Source organism: Diachasmimorpha longicaudata, chromosome 9 (genome assembly GCF_034640455.1).
Source record: "Diachasmimorpha longicaudata isolate KC_UGA_2023 chromosome 9, iyDiaLong2, whole genome shotgun sequence".
Lineage (NCBI taxonomy): Eukaryota > Metazoa > Arthropoda > Insecta > Hymenoptera > Braconidae > Diachasmimorpha > Diachasmimorpha longicaudata.
The window spans coordinates 6,330,212-6,351,993 of record NC_087233.1 but is presented as its reverse complement, the minus strand read 5'-3'; the positions used below and the strand labels follow the sequence as shown (position 1 = coordinate 6,351,993).

The 21,782-nt window shown below is 39.4% G+C and overlaps 2 protein-coding genes across 16 annotated transcripts in view; one reads left to right on the top strand and one right to left on the bottom strand.

Annotated features, from left to right (window-relative positions):
• The window catches only part of Ome (omega), a 173,916-nt gene extending 152,698 nt beyond the window's left edge, over positions 1-21,218 (bottom strand). For 6 of the 14 annotated variants that reach the window (XR_010299561.1, XM_064127305.1, XM_064127313.1 and 3 more), the window contains exons 1-2: positions 21,083-21,218; positions 18,110-18,371 (exon numbers count right to left, since the gene is read on the bottom strand). Coding sequence is in view for 11 of the 14 variants with exons in the window: in XM_064127305.1 (XP_063983375.1) it covers positions 18,110-18,337 (228 nt within the window). In the remaining 3 variants the exon portion in view is untranslated. Of the gene's footprint in view, positions 1-1,216; positions 1,285-3,784; positions 4,110-18,109; positions 18,372-20,921; positions 21,053-21,082 lie in introns of those variants that run through there. The other 8 variants (XM_064127310.1, XM_064127311.1, XM_064127299.1 and 5 more) reach the window with 7 other exon arrangements.
• On the top strand, positions 4,244-21,587 carry LOC135165736 (uncharacterized). 2 transcript variants are annotated; one of them, XM_064127323.1, is made up of 7 exons: positions 4,244-4,725; positions 11,382-11,721; positions 13,592-13,823; positions 15,775-15,888; positions 18,491-18,965; positions 20,518-20,620; positions 21,443-21,587. In XM_064127323.1, exons 5-7 carry the CDS (start codon positions 18,866-18,868, stop codon positions 21,516-21,518), a joined length of 279 nt encoding a protein of 92 aa, XP_063983393.1. In that variant the 5' UTR covers positions 4,244-4,725; positions 11,382-11,721; positions 13,592-13,823; positions 15,775-15,888; positions 18,491-18,865; the 3' UTR covers positions 21,519-21,587. The 2 variants fall into 2 exon arrangements, 1 of the variants encoding a protein (XP_063983393.1); XR_010299562.1 differs by lacking the exons at positions 11,382-11,721; positions 13,592-13,823; positions 15,775-15,888; ... (1 more) ...; positions 20,518-20,620; positions 21,443-21,587 and adding an exon at positions 5,139-5,659.
• The last annotated feature ends 195 nt before the right edge of the window (positions 21,588-21,782 follow it).

Here is a 21,782-nt window from a genome sequence, read left to right as displayed (position 1 = left end):
CCTGGAGTGGAATTGTACCCTCCCAAAAACCAATTAAATGTGGTTATCCTCAAACTATTACCAAACCTACCATGAAACTTCAATTTTCTCCCACTGATGAATTTTTAAAGTTCAAACTAGCGGAATAATCGGGAAAATACACTTTGGGGAAATTTTGGAAGTTTACTAACGGTCGAACAACCACGAAAATCGTTTTCAACTGTTAATGAGTTTCCTCATGACTTCAACATCCCTCAGCACCCCCAGATACCCCTAAATCCATTTTTGTCATCAAGAATCAATAGTGAAATATCCTCAATCACTAATATATTTTTTTTCTCCCTGTGCCCTTTTCCAATTCCCCCTAATTATTTCCTCCTCCTCATTAAGCCTTTCCCCATCAAAAAGTTTCGCTGATTCGGAAAACCGCCTGAGGTCTAAAACTCTAGAAAAATCTTATCGGCATTAACCCACGCGTTATCGCTACAAACACGAGAAAAGAAAAAAAAAATCTCAACATCCCTCGTTTCCACAATGGCCGAGGGTTTCGAATTATTTATTCATGTCCATATTCGTGCCCCAATTATCGTGTTAATACTCCGGGTTCTCCGCAAAATTTCAGCCGAGAGTTGAATTACTTAGTGAGAACACAGCAACTTATTTTTGCTCCATAATCAATTGGTTGAATTAATGGAATATCGATGATATATTGACCTCCCGGTTAAGGGTCGTGGAGACTTGAGTGAAATCGATAGCGCGAGAATTGTCTTTTGAATTGAAAATGTCATTTCGGCGAAAATTATCGGTAAATTTTCACAGCAAATTGATTCTGAACGGAAATTCTAATGAGGTCAATCCCCAGGTATTGCTCAGAGGTGCCATCAGAATTCGTATATAACACGGCCCATAATTTCCCTTTTTCCCTAAAACTCCCAATTTTCGAGACAACGACGAAAAAGGGAAAATCGAAGACTTTTTCCCCAAAAATATCATGCATCAAAATTAACCCACACGAAGAGAAATTATCCGTCAAAATGACGAGGCTCATAAACCGCTCGCCAATTGACTAAAAAAATTATATTGACAGTATCTTCACTTTTGACAAGTGATTCAAATAAAAATAACATTTAAATTTCCCAAAATTACCCAATAACACTTAGCCCTGTAAGTCCACCCAAAATAGGCATTTGTTATTCAAAATTTCTCTCCGTGTGCAATAATAAATAACAAGACTCACGCTAACGTTCATGCCGCCCTCCGTCATGGTGTCACCCTCTGGTCTCCTCTCCCGGATCCACTCCCTTCCTTAACATCAAAATCCACAAAAAAAAAATATCACCATTAATCATCGATACTAGACGCCTCGTCGAGAGCAACATTTAATTTGTTTGTATAAAAAAATCTGAATGATGTGACACTCGAAGTGAGGGATGTACAACATTGTGACGCAGGGCTAGCCCGAACGAGGGGATGTATTCGTCGCAGGGGGAGGGTTGAAATACCGACTGAGTGTACAACCACGTTACATCACTCTTTCACCCGTTCATGACATTGACGAAGATTTATCTCGATCAGGAATATAAACTGACAGCTCCGACGCCTCGTAAAAAATGGAAAAAAATCCCCACGTAGATTTATACTCAGAGTAACAAACAAAGCAAAAAAAAAAAAAAAATTGTCTCCAGCTCTTCCAGAATGGCTTTTTCCTTATGACAACGAAATTTCATTCATGACAGAAATATTTTTTTTTCCCCCACAACACGACAAGGGAAGAACTTTATTGTCCGTAAAAATTGCCCTCGTTACTGACCTTCCTCACCTCAACCAACGACCCTCAACGCGAGATAACAAAAATTCCCCCTCACCAATATCTACGTCAACGTTGTTCCTATGCTTCCGCTATAGCGAGGCCCATTGGCCATCAAACGCTCTTAACGAGACGGTTCATAATAAATATAAATGAAATGATTGAGGAATCGTTTTATTAAAACAGTAGCCAAACCAGGATGTTTTTGCAGTGGCCGTGAGAACCGGTTATTCTTGTACTTTCACTTCGTACCGAATACAGTTGAAGAAGAACAATTTCATAATTTTTTTATCAATGATTATCATTTGAAATTGATCAATGCGATTATCCTCATAAAGATAATAAATTATTCCGAAAATATCAAGCGAAGAAAGAGCGACTAATGAACTCATAATTTTTATACATTTTTAACTCATAAAAAAATTAACTTCGGGAATATACTATTAGATAAAAATATTTCTCGAATGAAATTTCATTTTGTCGGGAGACTATTTGATGATCAATAGATTCATATGTTTCTCTGAGTCTTTCAAAAAAAATTGCAAAAATTATTCTGAGGAGCTTATCGATGTCCCAGAAAATATTTTAGAAGACAAATACTTCCAGCGACAATTTATGACAATTTATTGTATGAAAATTAAAAAAAAAAATCGCATCTTCATAGAATATTCTAAAAAAGTATTTTGCAAATATCCAGCAAAATATTGTACCTCTGGAAGAATTGATTTTCTGAAAAGTGTTCAGGGTCTTTTATCAGAATAGCTCATCTCCCGATGCATAACAATAATTCAATGTCAGCCGGTATCAAAATCGTTGAACTGAATTCCCGCGAATATCCGGATGAAATTGGTGTCGAAGGAAACTGCGAAATTGCTGCAGATTGTGCTCGAGTGGGCTCATTTAATGCACGAACATAGTGTCAATGAGTTTGCATATATTCATGGACACGAACGATTTTGCATTCAATATTTTCCAATCTATTTCTTAAAACGAGAACCACCATTATGAACCGAGAATTATCGTTAATTATAACATTCAGAGGCTGTTTATATTTGAACACCCGTACATTGGTCACATATTGGTGATCGGTGCATTGGCCGATCACATATATTCGTCGTTCAATTGATCAGGTGTTTATTAATGTCAAACACTGATTTCCGACAGTCTGACGCCTCCAGATCGTGTGGTTTACCACATAAATTTACGTATTCGCATTTAACGATATTTATTTAATATTTTCCCGACGTAACTATCGAAATTGTGGATAGAATTGCAATTTTAATTCTGAACTAAATATGACGGATTCTTTGTTCAGTCGCATGTGTACAATTTTTTTTCTATCCCATCATTTTCAATTACTGATAATAAAGAATAATTAATCTTTCGATTGAAAAGCCTACACATTTTCGCAATATTAAACTTTATCGAATTTTGCGACTGAAAACCCACAATTCAATAAAAAAATTATTTTTTCAATTCAATTTTCTAACTCAAATAAAATATTTCCACATTAATACAAATGAATATCCGAGCCTATAACTACACTTCTCCTAAATCAGAATTATTTTTCACGCCGTCGTCAGTCCCTTTATTCTAATCATAATCAAAACCATGTGATTCCCCCCTCGCTCACGAAAATAAAAAAATTCTCATCTACTCACGTTCATCTCAGCGTCGCGTCTCTTTCCGTTCCGAACAAAGGAAATCATCCATATTGGTTTACCTCCCCGAATACTCCGCGGTCCCTCACCAAACGCCCGCACAATTACAGACACCTACAATTAATCCGCTGATCAATCTCACGCAATTACCGGTACACGAATAAATTATTTCCCCACGCGACCCGGCACCCGGTGAAAGGCCGATTATGCAGTTAAAATCAGAGGGTCCCCAAGTAAAAACATCCAACACCCTTTGTCCCGCCCCCCACGCCGAGCGTCATCAACAAATATTTCCAACCGAAAATATCCAAAAATCATCAAAATAATGTATACTCACAATTAATCAAAGTGCAGTATCACCGAAGCTTATGAATCCTAAAAAAAAATCACTCAATTCACTTCATAAATTCACCACTGAACGAAAATAATTGAACTGAACGACTGAAATAATCCACGAATTTTCACGCCAAACAAAGGATTAGCACAAACAAGTGACGATCGCCCGACGCCACTGGACCACCCCACGCCACGGAAAAACCGTAAACACTCGGAATATTCGCGAATGACCGGACGGAGCGCGAACGATGTACCACCATCGAAGACCGCCGGCAGACTGAGGGGCTCGGACTCGCGCGTCGCTGCGTTACGACTCGACTGTCTGGCAAAGCCCGCGCGTCGAAGCACGAGCGCAAGCGGGAAAACAAAAACAGCGCGTTAACCGAATGGGAGGGGATTTTTTGGAGCCACTACGGGCGAGGGGGGAGCACCGAGGAGAGAGAGAGAGAATTCCGCGAATTCGAGATACAGCGCAGTTCTTGGAAGACCCGCTAAAATGGAGTGGTGGTGGTGGGTTATGGAACGAGAGGGAAAAGGCGTCGGTGGGGGAGAATCGAGAGGAATGGACAAGAGTCGAGAGAAGAAAAGAGGTCGACGGTTTGGCTGGATGGATGGAGGGGGTGAGGAGAGGACGGTACGAGGGAGAGAGGTGGTTGGGTTAAACTCTCGACGGTTGTATGTACCTGTTGAATGTCTGGTGCAGTGGGTGCTGTACACCCTGAATGTCGACAAGTGGAAGGGTGCGTTTATTGAGAGACTGACGAAAGTTGGAGGGAAAGGGCCACTCGGTGATTACTGATTAGGGAGGTTATGGTGGGAATTCGACGCAGGACAGCGATGAGGAGATTCATTGAGGCAGTGGCTGTTGGGAAGTACTCGAGATGTTGGAGATCTGGAGGGGTCTACAGGAGGACGATGGGCATTACGATCGAGGGGTGGAAGGTAGGAAATTTTAAATGTTTTGGGAGAATTGTGGGTTGATTTTTGGAGGTTAATGGACTCAATTTATCATCATTCATTTGGGGTAGGGCTGGATCCATAGGGTGTACACAATTTTTAGTTGTTCTAGATTATTTATAGGAACCTTTTGCGTTAGTTTGTGCTTTGAAAAATATATAAAAAAATATCTAGACATAATTCACTTTGAACTAAACTAAATGTACGTGTACACACATGTTTTATCCATTTGTTTAAATAAATTCTTTATAAATTATTCCATGGTAATGTCATTTCATTGATTTAGAGAGAGAAAAATTTGTCTGCGAAATCTTCATAGGGACAAACATCAATTTTTCCAAGCAATACCCAGTTGGAAGAGTATCTCGTTCACATTTTCGTGTTTATTCTGTTGAAAGGCTGTAAGAAGTGGTGGAGAAGGCACACCGAGGAGAAATGGAGATGAGTGAAGATCAAAAATGCCTCGGGCAATTTCTCGAGGACTCGTGGGGTAAACATAGAGCGATGCAACGAAGAGTAAATGAGCCAAACAGCCACGGGGCAGATCAGGTGGGGATTTGAACGAAGCGAGGCGGTTACCACCTGATATCACTCACACCTCTGACAAAAGGATTGTCTTTTGTGGCGAATACTTCATCCTCAAGTGCTTAAAGACAGAAATGCAATTTATTCCGGAGTTGGTGGAGGAATTGTCATTCAAATTCTTGAGAATACGAATTTATTTTGAAATGTCACGTACCCAGGAAGAAAAACGACCGAAAAGAAAATTTTTCGGAAAAGATCTTTCTGAAAATTCGCTGCGAGGAGAGGTCGGTCCCAGGTTGGCTCAAGGATGGTGGAAAATTACTTTAAATAAATCCCTAACCATTGTAGGATTGAAATTTTTATTATTAAAAAAACATTTAAATATCACGTAAAATTCTACGCCCTCTCCCGAAGGGGACTCATTAACAGCAAAAACATCGATATCCCCTTTGTTGTTTTATTTCTACAATAATGTTGCTGGAAATCGATGAATTAATGTATTTATTTGAAAGAGGGCATCTCAATTATCGTGGAATGAATTATTCATCCAATTCAAATGAAACAATCCGCCGATTAATTTCATTCACGCAAAGTATTTTTTAATTTTAATAAATTTTCCAGTCAATTTTTTATGGAATTCAGCATAAAACACGTAGTGACATTTAATACGAAATATATTAATGCAAAAATCACGCAGATAAATTATTCAATATGAATGAGAATAAAATCCCAGCCAGACAGACAGGAATTTATGTATCAATGCTCAACTGTTGATCATAATTCTGTCAAGTAAATTTTTTCCTGAACTGTAAATAACCAATGCAAGTTGAATCTTATAAGTAACTCCTGTATTCCCTCGGAAGATAACACCCCAGTAATAAATAAGATTAATTATAAATAAACGTCTCAATGAAGACTATTCTCAGATGAAATATCCATCAATGAATCTCCACATCTAATCATACGATTTCTCAATGGAGCAATGGTGAAAAGACTCGGTGAAATATCAATAAAAGTACCGGCGCCGCTGCAATCTCTTTGCACACAAACACTGCTATCACGGGATATTTATGTTTTTGTAAGTTTAATTCACCTTGGTATTGCGGGGGAAAACCATTTCCTGTCTTATTAATTCACCAGAGCTCTTATGCGGAGTCACGTGGAACAATAAAACGAAGAAGGAGGACCGTTGGGTACATAAGAAGTGGAGGAGATGATGTTGGTGTGGGAGAGTGACCCTGATGGTACTCGATTGCAGGACAACCAATTTCTGGGTTATGGCCGCACGTATAGTATGTCTGAGAGGCACTCAAGGAACTGCATATTGGCTCAACGGTTATCGATATTTAATTCACGACTGGATACACTTGCTGCATCTTGCACTGGGAAAAAATAAGTTTTTTGATGCGCACGTTCTCACTGAGATCGGGAAATCCATAATAAAAAAACGAGGAAAAAATTGTTAATCAATATTTAACCCTCGAGCCATCCCACACACCCCCTTAGAAACATAAAATCAAGTTAATTAATTCATTAAGTAAATAACTTGGACAGGAGGAAAAAAATTACCTCGTAAATATTTTCATGATTTCAAATGAATTTTTTTCAAGAATTGAATGAACGTTTTGTCTCATTAAAATTGAATTGATTTCAGCGAAACGAAAATCGTCTTCTGGGGGAGTCTCTCCGTGGAAAATATCCAGCTTAAAAATAATTGCTCCAGCAAGAACAAAAGGGAATTGCATCCACAGTAAAAAAATTCTTGAATCCCAACATAATTAAGTGGATTTCTTCTTCACCTCATTCTTTAATTTTAGTACCACGCCGAATACCCTGTGAACGTTGTTCACTGCGCGCAGAGAAATGACTAAAAATGGAGAAAAATAAATCTATTATACCCTGCGGAACTCGGTGAATTTCGCGAAGTAGCCTAACTCTCGTTGAGCTTACGGAACTGGGTAAACAGGGGCTGTCACGTGAAGAGCCTTTTCCACTAGTTTTTTTTTTCCCCCAGTGGGCTTTTTTTAAACGCCCCAGGGCCTCAACATGGGGTCGCCTTCACTCACTTCTTCGTTCTTCACAATTTTTGCCCTTTTTATTCCGTTCGACGCCCGTCGCTACCAACTGATCGTGTAAAATCACGGGCAATAAGCTTCAACTCGTGACCAGAATAACTCCTCGTTTTCTCAGGATTTCTCTTTCCTCGATGAGGCCTTTTCCGTATTCCATATCTTTCTTATGGATTTATTTTTACAAAAAGACATTCGGGTTCATCGTCATTCGGTTATTTTGAGACGATTCGTAGATCTCCTTCAGGAAAATATGTGGCAGCTTTTCGTGCTTTTTTGGTGATAAAAAATCGTAGATTATTATCTTTTGGCTGGATAATATCTACATTACACAATAACGTTGAAATTTTCACTCTGATGGTCAATTCCGGGGCGATTCCGTACAACATGCCCTGAAAATTTAATATGAAGTGGATTCCATCAAACATTCCAATAAGGTTCACCAAGATCCCGCGGCGAAAATTTTCCATTGATGTGATATGAAAGCTCTGATCCCTCCCCCTCTGTAAGATATTTTTAAATTCTCTTTTTCATTAGGAATCGCATCCCTTGGGAAATATGAAATACCTCTGGTTGGCTCTTCCAACGAAAATACACATCCAGTATTCACCGGGGTTGAGATTCCGCCATGATTGCCTCGTAATTAATATTTGACGATGTCATAAAAGTGCCTTATGCTCCAGATACCCGTGCAGATTTCCCCCGGTCTCAACTACCGAGCTTCGCGGCATACCTCCATTTTATTCTGCATACTTTATGCACTACGGAGCATAGACAACAATATCGATGAGACATCGTAAAACGTCCTTTTGTATATTCTATGTATATGCCAGAGCCAATGTGGAGCACTGCACCATCGTAAAATTGGTAAATGCATCGCTATCTCCGTCTCTCAATGCTAAAAACTGGGAAATGCATCACATTAAATCGCTCTGGGATAGTGATATGGGGGAGGGATAATGGTGATAGACTGATCGATAGTTGAAAGCCAGATTCTTTCAGTTATTTCATTGCTCGGAAGGCTTTTCACACTGCGATGAAGGAAACGGACAGTGAATTATCCGGACAATGATGAGAGAAAAGCCCAATAAAAATTTCTCGAAACGTATCAGAATTTTCGAGGGACTTGTACTGCTCCAAAAGTTCAAAATTATTATTCCGAATTTTTTTTGCAGATGAAAAAAATTCTACAAAATGTTCAATTCAGACATTCGATTTTTCTGGAGTGACAGATGTTCAGGTCGCACCTTAAACCCGTAATACGTCGGGAAATCGATGTCCAGAGGTGGGTTTTTTCCATTGTCATTGTCGTACAAAAATAATGATGAAGAAAAACGTCAACATTCGTGATCTGGGGAACTTCTCATCCTGTTATCTCGTCTGACCTTTTGGTGTAAAAGAAAGCACACGTTGTTTGTTCGGCGATATCACCTGAGACCCACGTCACAACGATGTGACTCGGACCTCATGAATGTTTTCCGTGAGCTTTCCGTTGACGGTTTATACTTCCATTTACTCTATTGTGTACCTCTGATCCTTGGAGTAGGGAGCTACTGCTGGCTTTATACCAATCCTCTTCTCTGCCATATCGTGCAATGCTCGTGATAACGGACAAACAACTGATAATCTTCTTCATCCAAAAATGAGTCTCCAAAATTAACAAAATTATTTCCACCTTTGCTTCGGATGAATGACTCTGTTATTTAGCAAAAGGTGCGTTGATCCCCCATCAGTCGACTACTAAAATCAATATTAAAAGAGAAGGGGCTCCCAGAACGTCACGAATAATGCAAAAAATTGAACGGCAAACTATGCAAAATATCCTGAAAAGACAGAAGAAAGAATAATAATGAAGGTCACAGATATTCCTGGCACAACACAATACAAACGCTTTTCTTCCTTCACCGTGAAAGTTTGCCTCATTAAAAATAATGAGACAGAAAGTGCAACTTAGATCGAAAGAATCGACTCGACCAAACGGTCACTAGCGAGGTCATAGCTCATGACAAAATCGATCAAGAGCCGGGCTCTTCTGCATTATTATTCTTATGAACATTCCTCAATGATCATCAACAGAACAAAAATTTTCGGTGCAGTAAGCAATTACCCAACTGCTCCATAAACCGCTCTCACGCAACACAAATGAATCCCCTGGAGATGTTTCATTCAACTTGAGGGACTCGATTTTTTTTAACTCAAAAAATATGCGTCGAGCGAGCAAATTTTGCGCCAAACTTGGAAAGCTCCTTAGGTTCTCTTAAAGCTATTTCATTTCCAGTCTTCACAGAGACGACTGGGAATCATGGCCTGTGCATCAAAGCTCAACAAAATGCTCGGCAGCAGAATACATAACGCACTGAGGTTAAAATATGAAAGGACGGATTTGGACGGCTTTGAAGTGAAGCCCTCGTTACAGTTTTTCTTCGAAATATACATACGAAAGCGCGGCAGAAAGCTTGTCAAAGACACAAACATTTCTATTGAATTTATATGACATAAGGGAAATACTCAATTCCATGAACTTTGATGAAATCTAACTTTGGGACTAGGATCGATTGAATTGCCAGGAATATCGAGATACGTTCGCTAAACGGTTCGCTAAATACGCGAAGGAAACGTTTGGCTCAGGCAGGTTCTCTTTGAACGAATAAATATTTAAAAATTCGTTATTTGATAACAATAGATCCGAGTACAATTGAATTTTCGGTCCTTCAATTTTCTCCCAGTCCTCCGGTAACACGATTTTATTTTATAACTTAATTAACTCGGCCAATTTTATTTGGCTTTGGTTTTCATACCCATATTCCTCTCTTAACTTTATTATCTGTTAATAAACCCTGTTGAATAACGTAATGTGCTGTCAGTGTCCGCAGCTTGATATATTCTTTTATACGTTCTCCCAGAGTCTATGGCCAGGATAAAAATTCCCATTGTTCCCCTTCATTGGCCAGGCTTGAGGCTATTCCAGGATAGAATACCCTAAAATTTACAAATCAACGATGTCGAGAGTTTCCAACCGTACAGAAACATGAGAGGAGTTGAAATTGTTAGAGTTTTGAGCTTGATTGATGGGGGAAAACGAATGAGAGAACTGAACGCTCCTGAAGCTCGTGAAATGGAATTTTTCAATTAGAGAAACCTCGGGATTTTTTTTGTAAAAAAAATCCCTCCCAAGCGATTTAATAAACAATTGTAGTCTTACAGAACGTCACAGAATACATTCCTGGTTTATTAACTCGAAATCGAATGAACATGTGACGGATTTTAGGCTTCACGAACCAAAGATTTCGATTCGATTCGATAAAAACCCACCTCCCTTGTAGAATATTACCATAAGATCACCAGGAAGGGCTTTGGAAGGTCTTCCAATGACAATTTCTGCAAGATCTTCGACATCAGACAGATTTTTTTCTCCCCACGTTGCTCTCCCTGAATGTCACCTAAGATTCCACATCAAGAAGATGATTTTAAGAAATATTAGGGATCAGAATATTTATGGAACAGAGAGTGAAGCTTATCAGGAGAGAAATGAGGGATAAAAGTATTGCGTGGGTACGTGGCACATGGATACCAGACGATAGGATACAGTATGTCGAGGATACCCGATGCTTCCAGAAACGTGGGAAAGGGGTGAAGGGGCGGGGGAGGAGGGTTTGCCAACCACCAGCTTTGCATACGATTCCCGTAGACGCCTATCTACAATTTGTGGCTGTCCCTTGGTTCGTATTACAGCTGTGCCATGTAGAAACGGCGAGAGTAGAGACACCAGGCTCCAAACATACATAGCCATCACGCCTAATCAAATACATAGGCCTGATGCAGCCAATATACTGTTTGCTATAGATATCCCCTGATCTGTTTTGCTAAGCACAGGCCAATAACCAATAGCTTTATACGGTACATCTCAAAGCCCTTGGCTGGACCAAGTGCACAGCTGAGCGTATAATTGCGTAATAAGCAGATTGGAATGTTGATTGGAATTAACCGATCGAGGATAACTGATTTGGTTTTTCAGAGTTGATTAAAAATTGGTTAAAATTTTTCTAGAGATCCAGTGACTTCCTGAGTGTGGAGGACTTCACTCGAGGGGCTCTACCTGCTTTTGTCGTGGAATCGATGAGAATCTACTTCAATAGTACCACCAAAGCAAGGCCACAAACGTCAACAGCTGTTCGCCAATGAATTTTTAAATTTCCGGAAACTTCCACCGGTTCACCGGGCGCCGAATGCATTCGGTTAATGTCATTTGATACAGCAGTGGAGGTGATTGAATGGAAGTGATGCAGAGTCTGTTAATCATGCCTCCAACTGATTCGAATCCCTTTGACGACACGAGAGATTGACTGGCCATTAATCTGTTGAATCAAGTTTCCATCGATCATCGCTGGTACTTTGCATAAATTTGTGAATAATACACGTAGCCAGTTGAAGCTATCCACTATCTACCCTTTCCGTGGAGCCCCGTTGTGTCACAGACTGTAATGTGACGGTGGTATCGATCCTGGCGTCATTCAACCGGCAAACGTTGAACATAAATAACGAAGGGGATATTATAGCTTGAGGCGAAGTTTTATGAAGAATTTCTTGATTGAAAAAAGATTCTCTCTCTCTCTATCGTCTAAACAATCGCAGACGAGAGGATTTCACTGAAAGACTTGGTGAATCCGATAGGGAATTCTATTGATTTTTTTATTTAAAATTATATTGTGCAGCTGGACTGCATAATCTCTTGCAGAAAATGTCCACTGGACTGGGAATTGTCTTCCTGAGGTGATTTACAATTTTTCTAGGGCTCCTGGAATATTCCAGGGATTCCAGTCCCATGTTTTTTCACGTTTTTCTTGTCTCCTCTGCGTCCTGGACGGAATATTCTCATGAAACTATTGATTATCAAAATCCTAGTCATTACCAAACTCATCACTGATTCAACGAACCCTAAACCGCTCTATGAGCCTCGAATATCAGTGCATTGGGGTGGGATTTTGATGGAGCGGAAAAATCCCGTCAGACCTTTCATTACGGGCAATAGAATTTCAACCAAATGTGATATCCTCTGTGAAGTCCTCTTCACTTATGACCAGGTTGCGAGTTCATGTTGATTCCCATTGGAAGTATCGAATGCCAGTGTTTCGTTCCCGGTTGCCATCAACATATGATACAAGGCCTTTGAACCTCGCCTGGAGTTTGCCAAAGCATTTCTTTGATAGAATCCAACTCCACGAAAGCTGTCGTAGTTTGATAATAATGAACGCCGATAATTAAGAATTCCCTTCTGACGTGAGTCTGAAGTATGGCCGACAATCTACAGGAAATAGCGAGTCGGGTTCACAAAAAAGAGGGCATTTTTCTGACCTAAGAAGCCGGCTAACGAGAAACGTGGAGGATCCTCCGTTTGTAATAAGCGACACCACTCTTGGCCGGAGGATTTTACGAGATATCAAGCTGCGTACTTGAGTTGCCCCAAGGACGGAAGCTCCGTCAGACGCGACTATATACACCCCATTTCCATGAGACGCGCACTCCTTTTTAAGCCGAGGGAGGAAAATATTTTCGCTCATTCTGCCAACCCGATATTAATTTTAGACGCTATTTACGGTGCACGGAGAGCAAAAGATCGTCAGAGAGAGAAATAATCCTTAATTTTTCCTATCGAAGCAGCAAATCTGGAGTATAAATTGTGAATATGCTCTGGGAGGGAGGGAATTGATGAGGTGGGATCGATCAGGGGGGGCAATCAACTGAAAATTGATTGATTGGGAATTATTGGGTATTTGTATTCCACTCTCACTGGAAATATCTTAATTACGATATCATGGAGTTACGCAGTGCGGAAAATTGAACATTTTTCCAGAACGAAATTTCATGAGGAAATTTTTACACGAGAACTAGGCAGTGACGGAAAAATTTATGAATTCAATGAAAAGTTATATTGGGTTTCGATTACATAGCTGTTGAATATTGCTGACGAATAGAGGGGTTGTATTCGTTAATTAATACGGTCAAACAAAAAGATGAAAAAATGTGAGGTGAGGAATTTTCGTGAAAAATATCTCGCTACAATGGAAAAATATCTCGATGAAATGCGATACCTGTGGAGAAATCAAATTCCATTCATTTTTGCAATAAATTTTTTTCGGTCTCACGTTTCTAGTTCAAACACGTAAATATGCTACCGAATGGTTAGAGACAAAAATGTGGTAAAAAATATGTTTGAACTAAATGGATATCTGCTACAAATACTTGTTTTTTTTTTTCAGCGCAATCATACCCTTCACCGTTAGAACTCACGATCAACGGGATATAAACAGGCTGGAGGATTCCCAGTAGTTGGAAAATGACTGAAAGCTCATCCTCTTGATCCCTATCTCCAGATGTGTGTGTACCAAAGGGGGAGACAGCTTTCGGTATCCAGCGTACTACGAAGCAGAGGTCGTATATCACTGGGCTTTGTCGAGCACGTTAAATGGCCCGAGTTGAGTTATAGGCCAGGTAATTAAATCGTGAAATAGTCAACAAAAGTACTGGATTTGTTAAAGACCCCGAATTTCCAATGCTTTATTGCATTTTTTAAAAATGTTAATTGTTACCACGTGTTCATCTATCAACCCTCGTTGGGCAATTTTCGTTCATTAAAATTCAATTACCACTGAGGATCCTCTCGAGCAATATTAAAAATTAACTTTTCCATTTAATTACTTAAGATTAATTTAGCATTAAATGTCGGAAACAATCCCGACTCCGCTATGATGCTGCTAATGTCCCACATAAATTGCTAGTTCATGAATACCTCCCCCTCAAACTAACTGACAATGCGAAATAAATACAGAAACAGAAATAAAACAGGTTTCCGGGGAATGAAAAAATAATAATTAACAACATCCAATAAATTCCCTATGCAAACATTCGTGAATTGCTAAGCTGTAAAAAAAAGTTACTTTATTCGCATGAATAAAATGAAAAATCGAGCATATTGCGACTGTCGGTGACTGTGTTACGCTCCCACGCGGTAACCCCACGCCAATAACTATACTTCATAACTTCGGACTCAATAGGCTTCAATATTGTACACAGTAAAAGGGAGGGAAAAAATCACCCCCTCGAAAAAAGGGCATAAAAAGGATATTTATCAGTTTGAGGTTATCAGAAAAAAAAAAGCAATATCGTTCAGATCGTTAGGGCGTTCAATTTTACAGCTCTCTAAAGCCTCTTATCACAATTGGATTTTTGTCCCGAAAAAATGGGAATGAATTTCCACGTAAATATTAATTGACCCAGTTGAAACAAATATGGAAATGAGTTTACGGGGGAAAAAAAATTATTCTCGTGGGGGAATGGATGTAACTAATCGGAATTCATCGATTGAAATATCATTTCGCGAGAAAAAGTTTTCAACGCGCGGCCCATTGGGTCAGATTTGATTTTGGGGAATGATAAAAAATTATTGCGTTGATAAAATGGATAATTTATCCAGTTATAATCCCTTCTATCACGAAAATCCTGTCACCAGAAATCCAATAAAGAGTTTGAGATGATGGGAAGGCCCTTCTGATTGAATTATTTGGACAGAAGATGATCGAAAGATAAATGATTTTTTTTACTTTCAACCCCTTCCACCATTCATCCCTCTAAAAAGTCCTCTGTTGGACTTTCAATTGGGTTTTAAACTCCTGGAAAATTAATTAAGACGAGAAAACAATGCCCGTCGGAAGGTTTTCGTCTCTATTTAATCTCACTCTGGGTCCGTCGAAGAATCGTAAATGTTGTCCTCCGTGCGTTGTGGATGGGATAAACTTTTAATCAAGTTCCAACTGCGCGTGTTTTCATCGTTGTTTCATGAGAGGAATCATAGAATTGGATAGGGGCAGTCCTAGTTAGAGATAGTCGTCTGGAAAATAGACTCGGTGGATTTTTGATTCGTTTACACGAACTTTGGAAAGTTTTCGGGGCTTCTGAACAATGAAAATATCGACTGGAATGCCAACGGGGGGAGGAGAACCCATTGTTTTTGGGGGGTAAATAGGTCTTGTTGGAGAAGTCATCAGGAAGTGGGGTAACGACACCTCGTGTCCGAATTAAAATTGCTAGGGTTCCTGGATTTGATGACAGAGACGGCGAAAATTTGATAATCACTTGATAGTCGCATCATAATAATTTTCATTGTAATTGCATTTTTTTTTTTCAAATAAAACGGAGTTGGTGATGACATTCTCATCGTCAATACTCGGTAAATGTTTTTTATTCCTCCTTCATTCGAGAAGGGAGAGGGGACGGGTAGCGGAATTACTCGATTGAGGAAAGATGATGAGTTAATTATGGCATTCCTCGTAATCTCACGTTTCGTCTCCAACTGCTCACCAGGGACAATTTGCTATCTCGAATTATCTACAATTATTCAACTCGTGTGTGTGCGGTATAACTGAGTGGTGGTGCATATAGATAGTATATGCAATCAGCTGACGTTCTCATTGCGGGGAAACCCCCCCAGCTAGTCAAGCAAATTTACCAACACCAGTGGTGCATTGAATCCTCTGTTTTCGTGCGTCCGATCGTTCTGGTGAGATATTTTTTTTTCCAATATTAAAAAAAAAATAAATATATGTTTTGTTACCCAATGGTAGTTTTGTGAACAATCAAAATAATAATTTTTTTACGTTTTCAGCCTCAGGATAAGATAAAGTGGATTATTGTAGGCTACGACCAGATTAGAATTATGGTTCCATGAAGATGACCTGACTTCGCTCACCGGATCGGTGACAGAAATCGTTTTACTCATTTATTTAAAAGGGGACTCGACTAATTACCGCTTTTCCGGTTTCTTATGCAGTAAAAATCGTAGAAGTCTCAAGCGTTTCCGCCGAGCGGTCAAGTATTTTCAACTTATTCGATGTCAATCCCCTCAGGGTGGTCAAAAAAATCATGACAATATTGCAGAAGTCAACACGAGTTTTCCCAACACACCAGCAAAAGCGTATATTAAAATTCTACGACTCTGCCTAACGATATTTCGACGGCCAACGACGTTATAACATATTCATATGAAAAGTTTTCCTACGCATTTTCGCGAATTGCCTCTCATTTTACACTTCCCGTCAAAAAAAGAAAACCTCCCAGCGCGGATATCTCTTTTTCGATCGCAACTGCAAAGTTTATCCCGATGTGAAACTTCTCCAACTGAAATAACGAAAAATGAGAGACAAAAGAATGAATAAAAAATACAGAAGAAAAAACATGTCTGGATGTAAACTTGCCCAGAAATGCCCCGAATTTTTTTAGTGAAACGAATTCGTACGAATCCATCATTTTTTTCATCTCTGCGTTTAATTTCCCGGCCATTTCTGGCTCCATAAATATTTTTTATCACAGTTTGTCTTTCAACAGATACTGTTTCCAGGTAAAACACTAAAACAATATCGCTGCATGTCATTTCCATTTGGCGTTACAAAGATATGTTTTTGCTCCCTCGAATATGTCCATTGCACTGGATATGAAGCAACATCGAAGCTCAACCGGAGCAACTGGTCTTATTACCATAAAGCTCGGCAGACACCAGTATATTTTTCCTCTTTTCGACTGATCTTTTCTCTCAACTTCCGCTGTTCTCCCCGTCTCCACGAGTATCGTCCTCATTTACCGCATAACAAATTGCAATTTTCCCATGGCGACCGTCTGGCCAGTAACGTTCCGCAGCTACTGGTCCGATTCAAAACCGGAATATTTAGCTCTCCGAAAATGAATTCACGTCATGTGTATGCAAATCTATGGTACCTCATTTGTGTAAACAATTAGGAATTCGCGTGCACAATGGTATCGCCCTCCTGGTACCTTCTACGGGGTGTTCCAAACTGAAATGTCATCCTCCCCAGGGCAGTTGGGGAAGAGATCGGAAACTAATATTATTAACATTCAACTGCTATAAATTACCGCACACAACTCACGCCAAACGACTTAATTATAATTTATTAAATAGATTAGATTGGATTAGATTTAGGTGCATTACATTTTCAGTTTCAAAATATGATATTTTCAAATAAGACAAAATACCAGATAATTCCGCAATGAAATTAATAATTGACAATTGAAAATGCTTTCATCTGAAAGGAAAATACTTTGTAATAACCACAATTTCGGATAATACCCACAGAACTGGGGAATTTCGCCAGGATAGGAGGCTGCACTGTGCACACAGTATAATATAAAGTACACCGGATTCATTTATCCTCGGTGAAAAAGCCCTCGTTAAAATTCACCGTACAGAGTTCAGGGCTTTCCCTCTCATGCTCCCACACCCCAGCCCCATCATCCTATCTCTCCTCACCCAGTGATGCTTTAAACGTGGAATTGGCGTTGTGCAGGCCTTTGGCTCTTATTCTCATCCATGGGAATAACAAATTACTCAACTACAGCTAATGCTCATTCACATTCCTAACGAGGGAATATCCTTTTGTCTCAATTTACCAGCGTCCGCAAATGACAATCATTACGATTCAAATTTCAATCATCTCCACATGTTTTCGTGGTCTTCGTGACTACGGTAATGTCCGAGGAGAGACGAAAGGAGGCTACTGGTATTTTTTGGGGAGGGATTGATGAGGCCCCTTTGTTCGGGCCCATTCTAGGGATTAAAATTGACTAAACTCTCGTCTTACATAATTTTCTATTTTTAGTATTCGATATTGGGAGAGGACTCCATTGTCTCCTTCACAACGACGTTCTATTGCATGTAAAATCCTATTAATTGTTGTAATCAATGTTGAAATTAATAATTTACGACTCACCGTGCGTGATCCGATGCTAAACATGCTGCGGTTAATCCTCGTACTCTCGTCCTGCGTCATCCTTGGAATGTTAGGTATCAACCGATGTTTATCGTGAATTAAAGGGAGATCCTCGACGTCAGTCTCGTCTTCGCTCTCCGTTTCCACGGAATTTCCGTCGCCCTTTGCACCTTCCAACAGGCTGATTGCACAGTCGTCGACCCAGCGCGCACTTACATGTGTCATCATTCAAATTTCACATTCATATTTTATGACTCTGATCCTGGTGAACCATTAGAAGAGGAAAATAGTGAGATATTGACTGCTTCTGAACTGAAACGGTGTCAATATTGACATCGAAATATTCTAGGCTTTTTTCTCATTTACATTTTATGTTCACAGGCACTCGGAGGTGGATTATACCCTCACTAAAGTCATGTAATTGACCTCCACTATCTGCCCGTCGTACCAATAAATGTACAAAGGACAAAAATCGATGAGCCCAGTATTGAATCGAAGCGAATACCGTACAAGATAATCCCTCCATTCTGAAATCCTCCCCGAAGAAGCGATAAAAAAGGATGAAGATGCCGTGAAAATTCAAAGGATAAGAAGCGCTGGGTTTTCACGGAAGAATAAAAAAAGGGCCGAGGGAGGAGGGCTAACCACGAGGGAGCAGCCGCAGCGGTATAATATCCACGGTGCGAAGCAATGAATAAAGCAACATAACTGAATATACAGGGATGCTGGGGGGAGGGTGGATCCAGTGAGGGAGAGATGAGGGAAAGTAGAGCTGACTGTCATAACAAAAATACCACGCCTCGAGCAGCGACAGAAAAACTGCGTCGACGAGCTGGGGAATTCACACAGGAACCGAGTGAGTCCAGCGATGTACAAAAATCGAGCACGGGTCATTGGTCGAAAAAGGTGTACGCGCGAAGGGTTCGACGGGTTTCCCCCCCCAGCGTATCATCCCCACTTCCTCCGTATTTTTTTTTTGCTTTTAATGCAAAAAAATCGGATACACGTGAAGCGTATATATCGCTGTGATTATTCTCGGCTCGCTTGTCCTGTTGATTTGCGATAAAATTCAATGGCCGGGGGTTGAATGTTAGGGGGTGGGAGCACAGCCAACCGGGGAAGGAAAATACTCAGTTGTTATTGCGCTGAAGTCAAAGCGGGTTTTTCGATGAGGATGAAAGTTTCAATTTCAAATGAAAATTTGTAGTTGTAATTTTCGTACACGAAGAAATACAGTTCCTGATAATTACGGAACTCACGGTCTTGTTTGAATTGGAGGGTTTTAATTACAGCAAGTGAGAATGTGTTGTCGGTGAATCACTAATGGAAAGTAAAGTAACACAATCAAATATTGCATTATGGATATGCGATAGTATAGACAAATACGAAAACATAATTTACATGATTGAAATAATATTGTTCTGGAGAGGCTGCAACTCATTTTTGGTTAATGAAAACATCGGAAAATGTTTATTTAAAAAAAGCCATTAGTTGCGGTAAATAATCGCTCGTTTATTTATTGAAAGTGAGACTATTTGTATTTCCGTAAAGTGAAAATATTTGAAGGAGATAAAGTGTAGAATTTACTGAACGTTAATTCGACATTAATCGAGTCAAGATATCAGGTGATTTAGACTTAATAACAAATGATGTGAGTTACAGCGAGATGGAATGCTCAATTGCAAAGGTATTTTAGATAACGCTTAAAATTTCAATGAGTGAATTTTTTTTTAATCGTGAATTCAACAAATTATTGGGTATTCCAGAGTGCAAAAGCTCTTCTTCAGCGACATTTCGCTTTTTTCCTTGCAATGGTTTTTTATTCTTCCTCACTGGTACATCAGAGAACTCATGTGACCTATATTCGGAAAAATTGACTTTAAAGGATTTCTATGTGAATAATATTGTGGTTTTCGGGATATACAATTCCATCAAACAAAGTGATTTCGAATGTTCACGGGTCACTATTTTCACTGGTGGATTATAAAGAAAAAGAATCAGTGAAGCAGATATTTTGGTTCGATGAATTGAAAAATTCAGGTAATACGTAACATTTTTTCTGCAAATTCCCCACAATTTCCATGTCAATTCTTTTCACCGTTTAAAATATTAAAAACAATTCTACAGGCAATGATTCATCGGAACTTGACAAATCCCCGTTTCAACCAATTGCTTATCAACCTTCTCAACCGAAACCACAATTAGTCCTCACTTTCCTCAGAGAGCGTGAACAAAAACGAATCTCATTAAAAATGAAAGTCAACTGGTGTAATAACATTCAAAGCCTGTTTACATTATCCGCGCTCCACTTCCTTTTTCGGATGTACAATCGTCGACCCTGAACGATAGCCCATGTACTCAGGTCATTGAATAATTTTTAATTGTATGGTTTCATTTTCACATTTCAGAATCGACAATGCACGAGTCGCTTTTAGTGCGGCTATTATCTGTCAAGACAGTTGTGCACGTGCTGCCAACACAGGTATATCAAACTGGGTCGCGACTGCACAGGTATATGTGTGGGGCACCTCGAGTGGGGATGGTCTGAGCACATAAAGATGCAGTGAAAGCTAGAACCACTCGATGTCAATACTACAGCGTTTTTCAGGCCTATTCTAATCGCAAATGTTGAATTCACTACGTTTTGTATTATTCCGTAACTCCAAGAAGAGAAATTTTCTATAAAAACCCTAGAGTGGAAAAAAAAATTCAATTTCTCGTTTATGAAAAAAATTAATGCTATCGAGACATGTCCTGAAATTGTTGATAAAATTTCTTAAAAATTATCACAGAAAATCGGGAAAAAATTCACAATTAACCACGTTGTGCCTCTTATCCTGTGTTAACAGGAGAATTTCTCCTGGGAATTTCTCTTCTTTTGGAAAAACATGAACTAGAGCTGGTCCTTAAACCAATCACTTCTTAAAAAATTTATAAAATTAAAAAACCACAATTAAACACCATTTAACGAACCAGAAAATGTATTTCAAGTTTCACTCGCGTTGGGTGTTTGTTTTAATGCACACAAACGTCGAGTAGCAACTGAGTACACGGAAAAATATGACCAGAATTAGAATCAAGAGTGACGTATTTTCCTTATCAGTCTCTCGCGCTTATGAAATATATTCTTCAACGACCACAATAAAACAGAAGTGGAAGAATAAATAGCACACGAATTCTTCCCCTAGTTATCAATGTTGATGGAAAAATGGTAAAAGACTTCACTCACTGAAAATTCAACAATAAGAATAACTTTTTCCACTGCGAGGAACATTGATTCCCGCTCAACTTGCCACTACTATGAATTTCTAACGCCACGGTCCGCTGGTACAGGCGCACTGACAGACAAGAAGGTGAAAGGATTTACCTGCAGACATTGCTCGCTGTATTTCTTCCTCTGAAGACGTAATATTTACATTGCTGTGACATCTCAGCAGGACATCCGCTCATCAGGAGACAACTGAGAGTGTTATTTTGGGTGCGATTTCTCTATTTTTGAGTATTCCAGTTTTTAAAAAATTCTGACTGACATTTCATTTGATATTCTCGCTTGGGGGGTGCGGAGACTAGGAGTCCATTGACATATCCCCCGGGAATATTTTTTAGAAGAGAAAAAATGGGAATAAGAACAAGATCTGAATTTGAACGAGAATAACAAGCGGAAAAATGGGTT

Coding starts and splice junctions, on each gene's coding strand:
- LOC135165736 (XM_064127323.1), top strand. CDS start 18,866: ATGAGGGAAAGTAGAGCTGACTGTCATAACAAAAATACCACGCCTCGA. Junction 18,966..20,517: donor GGAATTCACACAGGAACCGA/GTGAGTCCAGCG, acceptor TTCACATTTCAG/AATCGACAATGCACGAGTCG. Junction 20,621..21,442: donor ACTGGGTCGCGACTGCACAG/GTATATGTGTGG, acceptor CCGCTGGTACAG/GCGCACTGACAGACAAGAAG.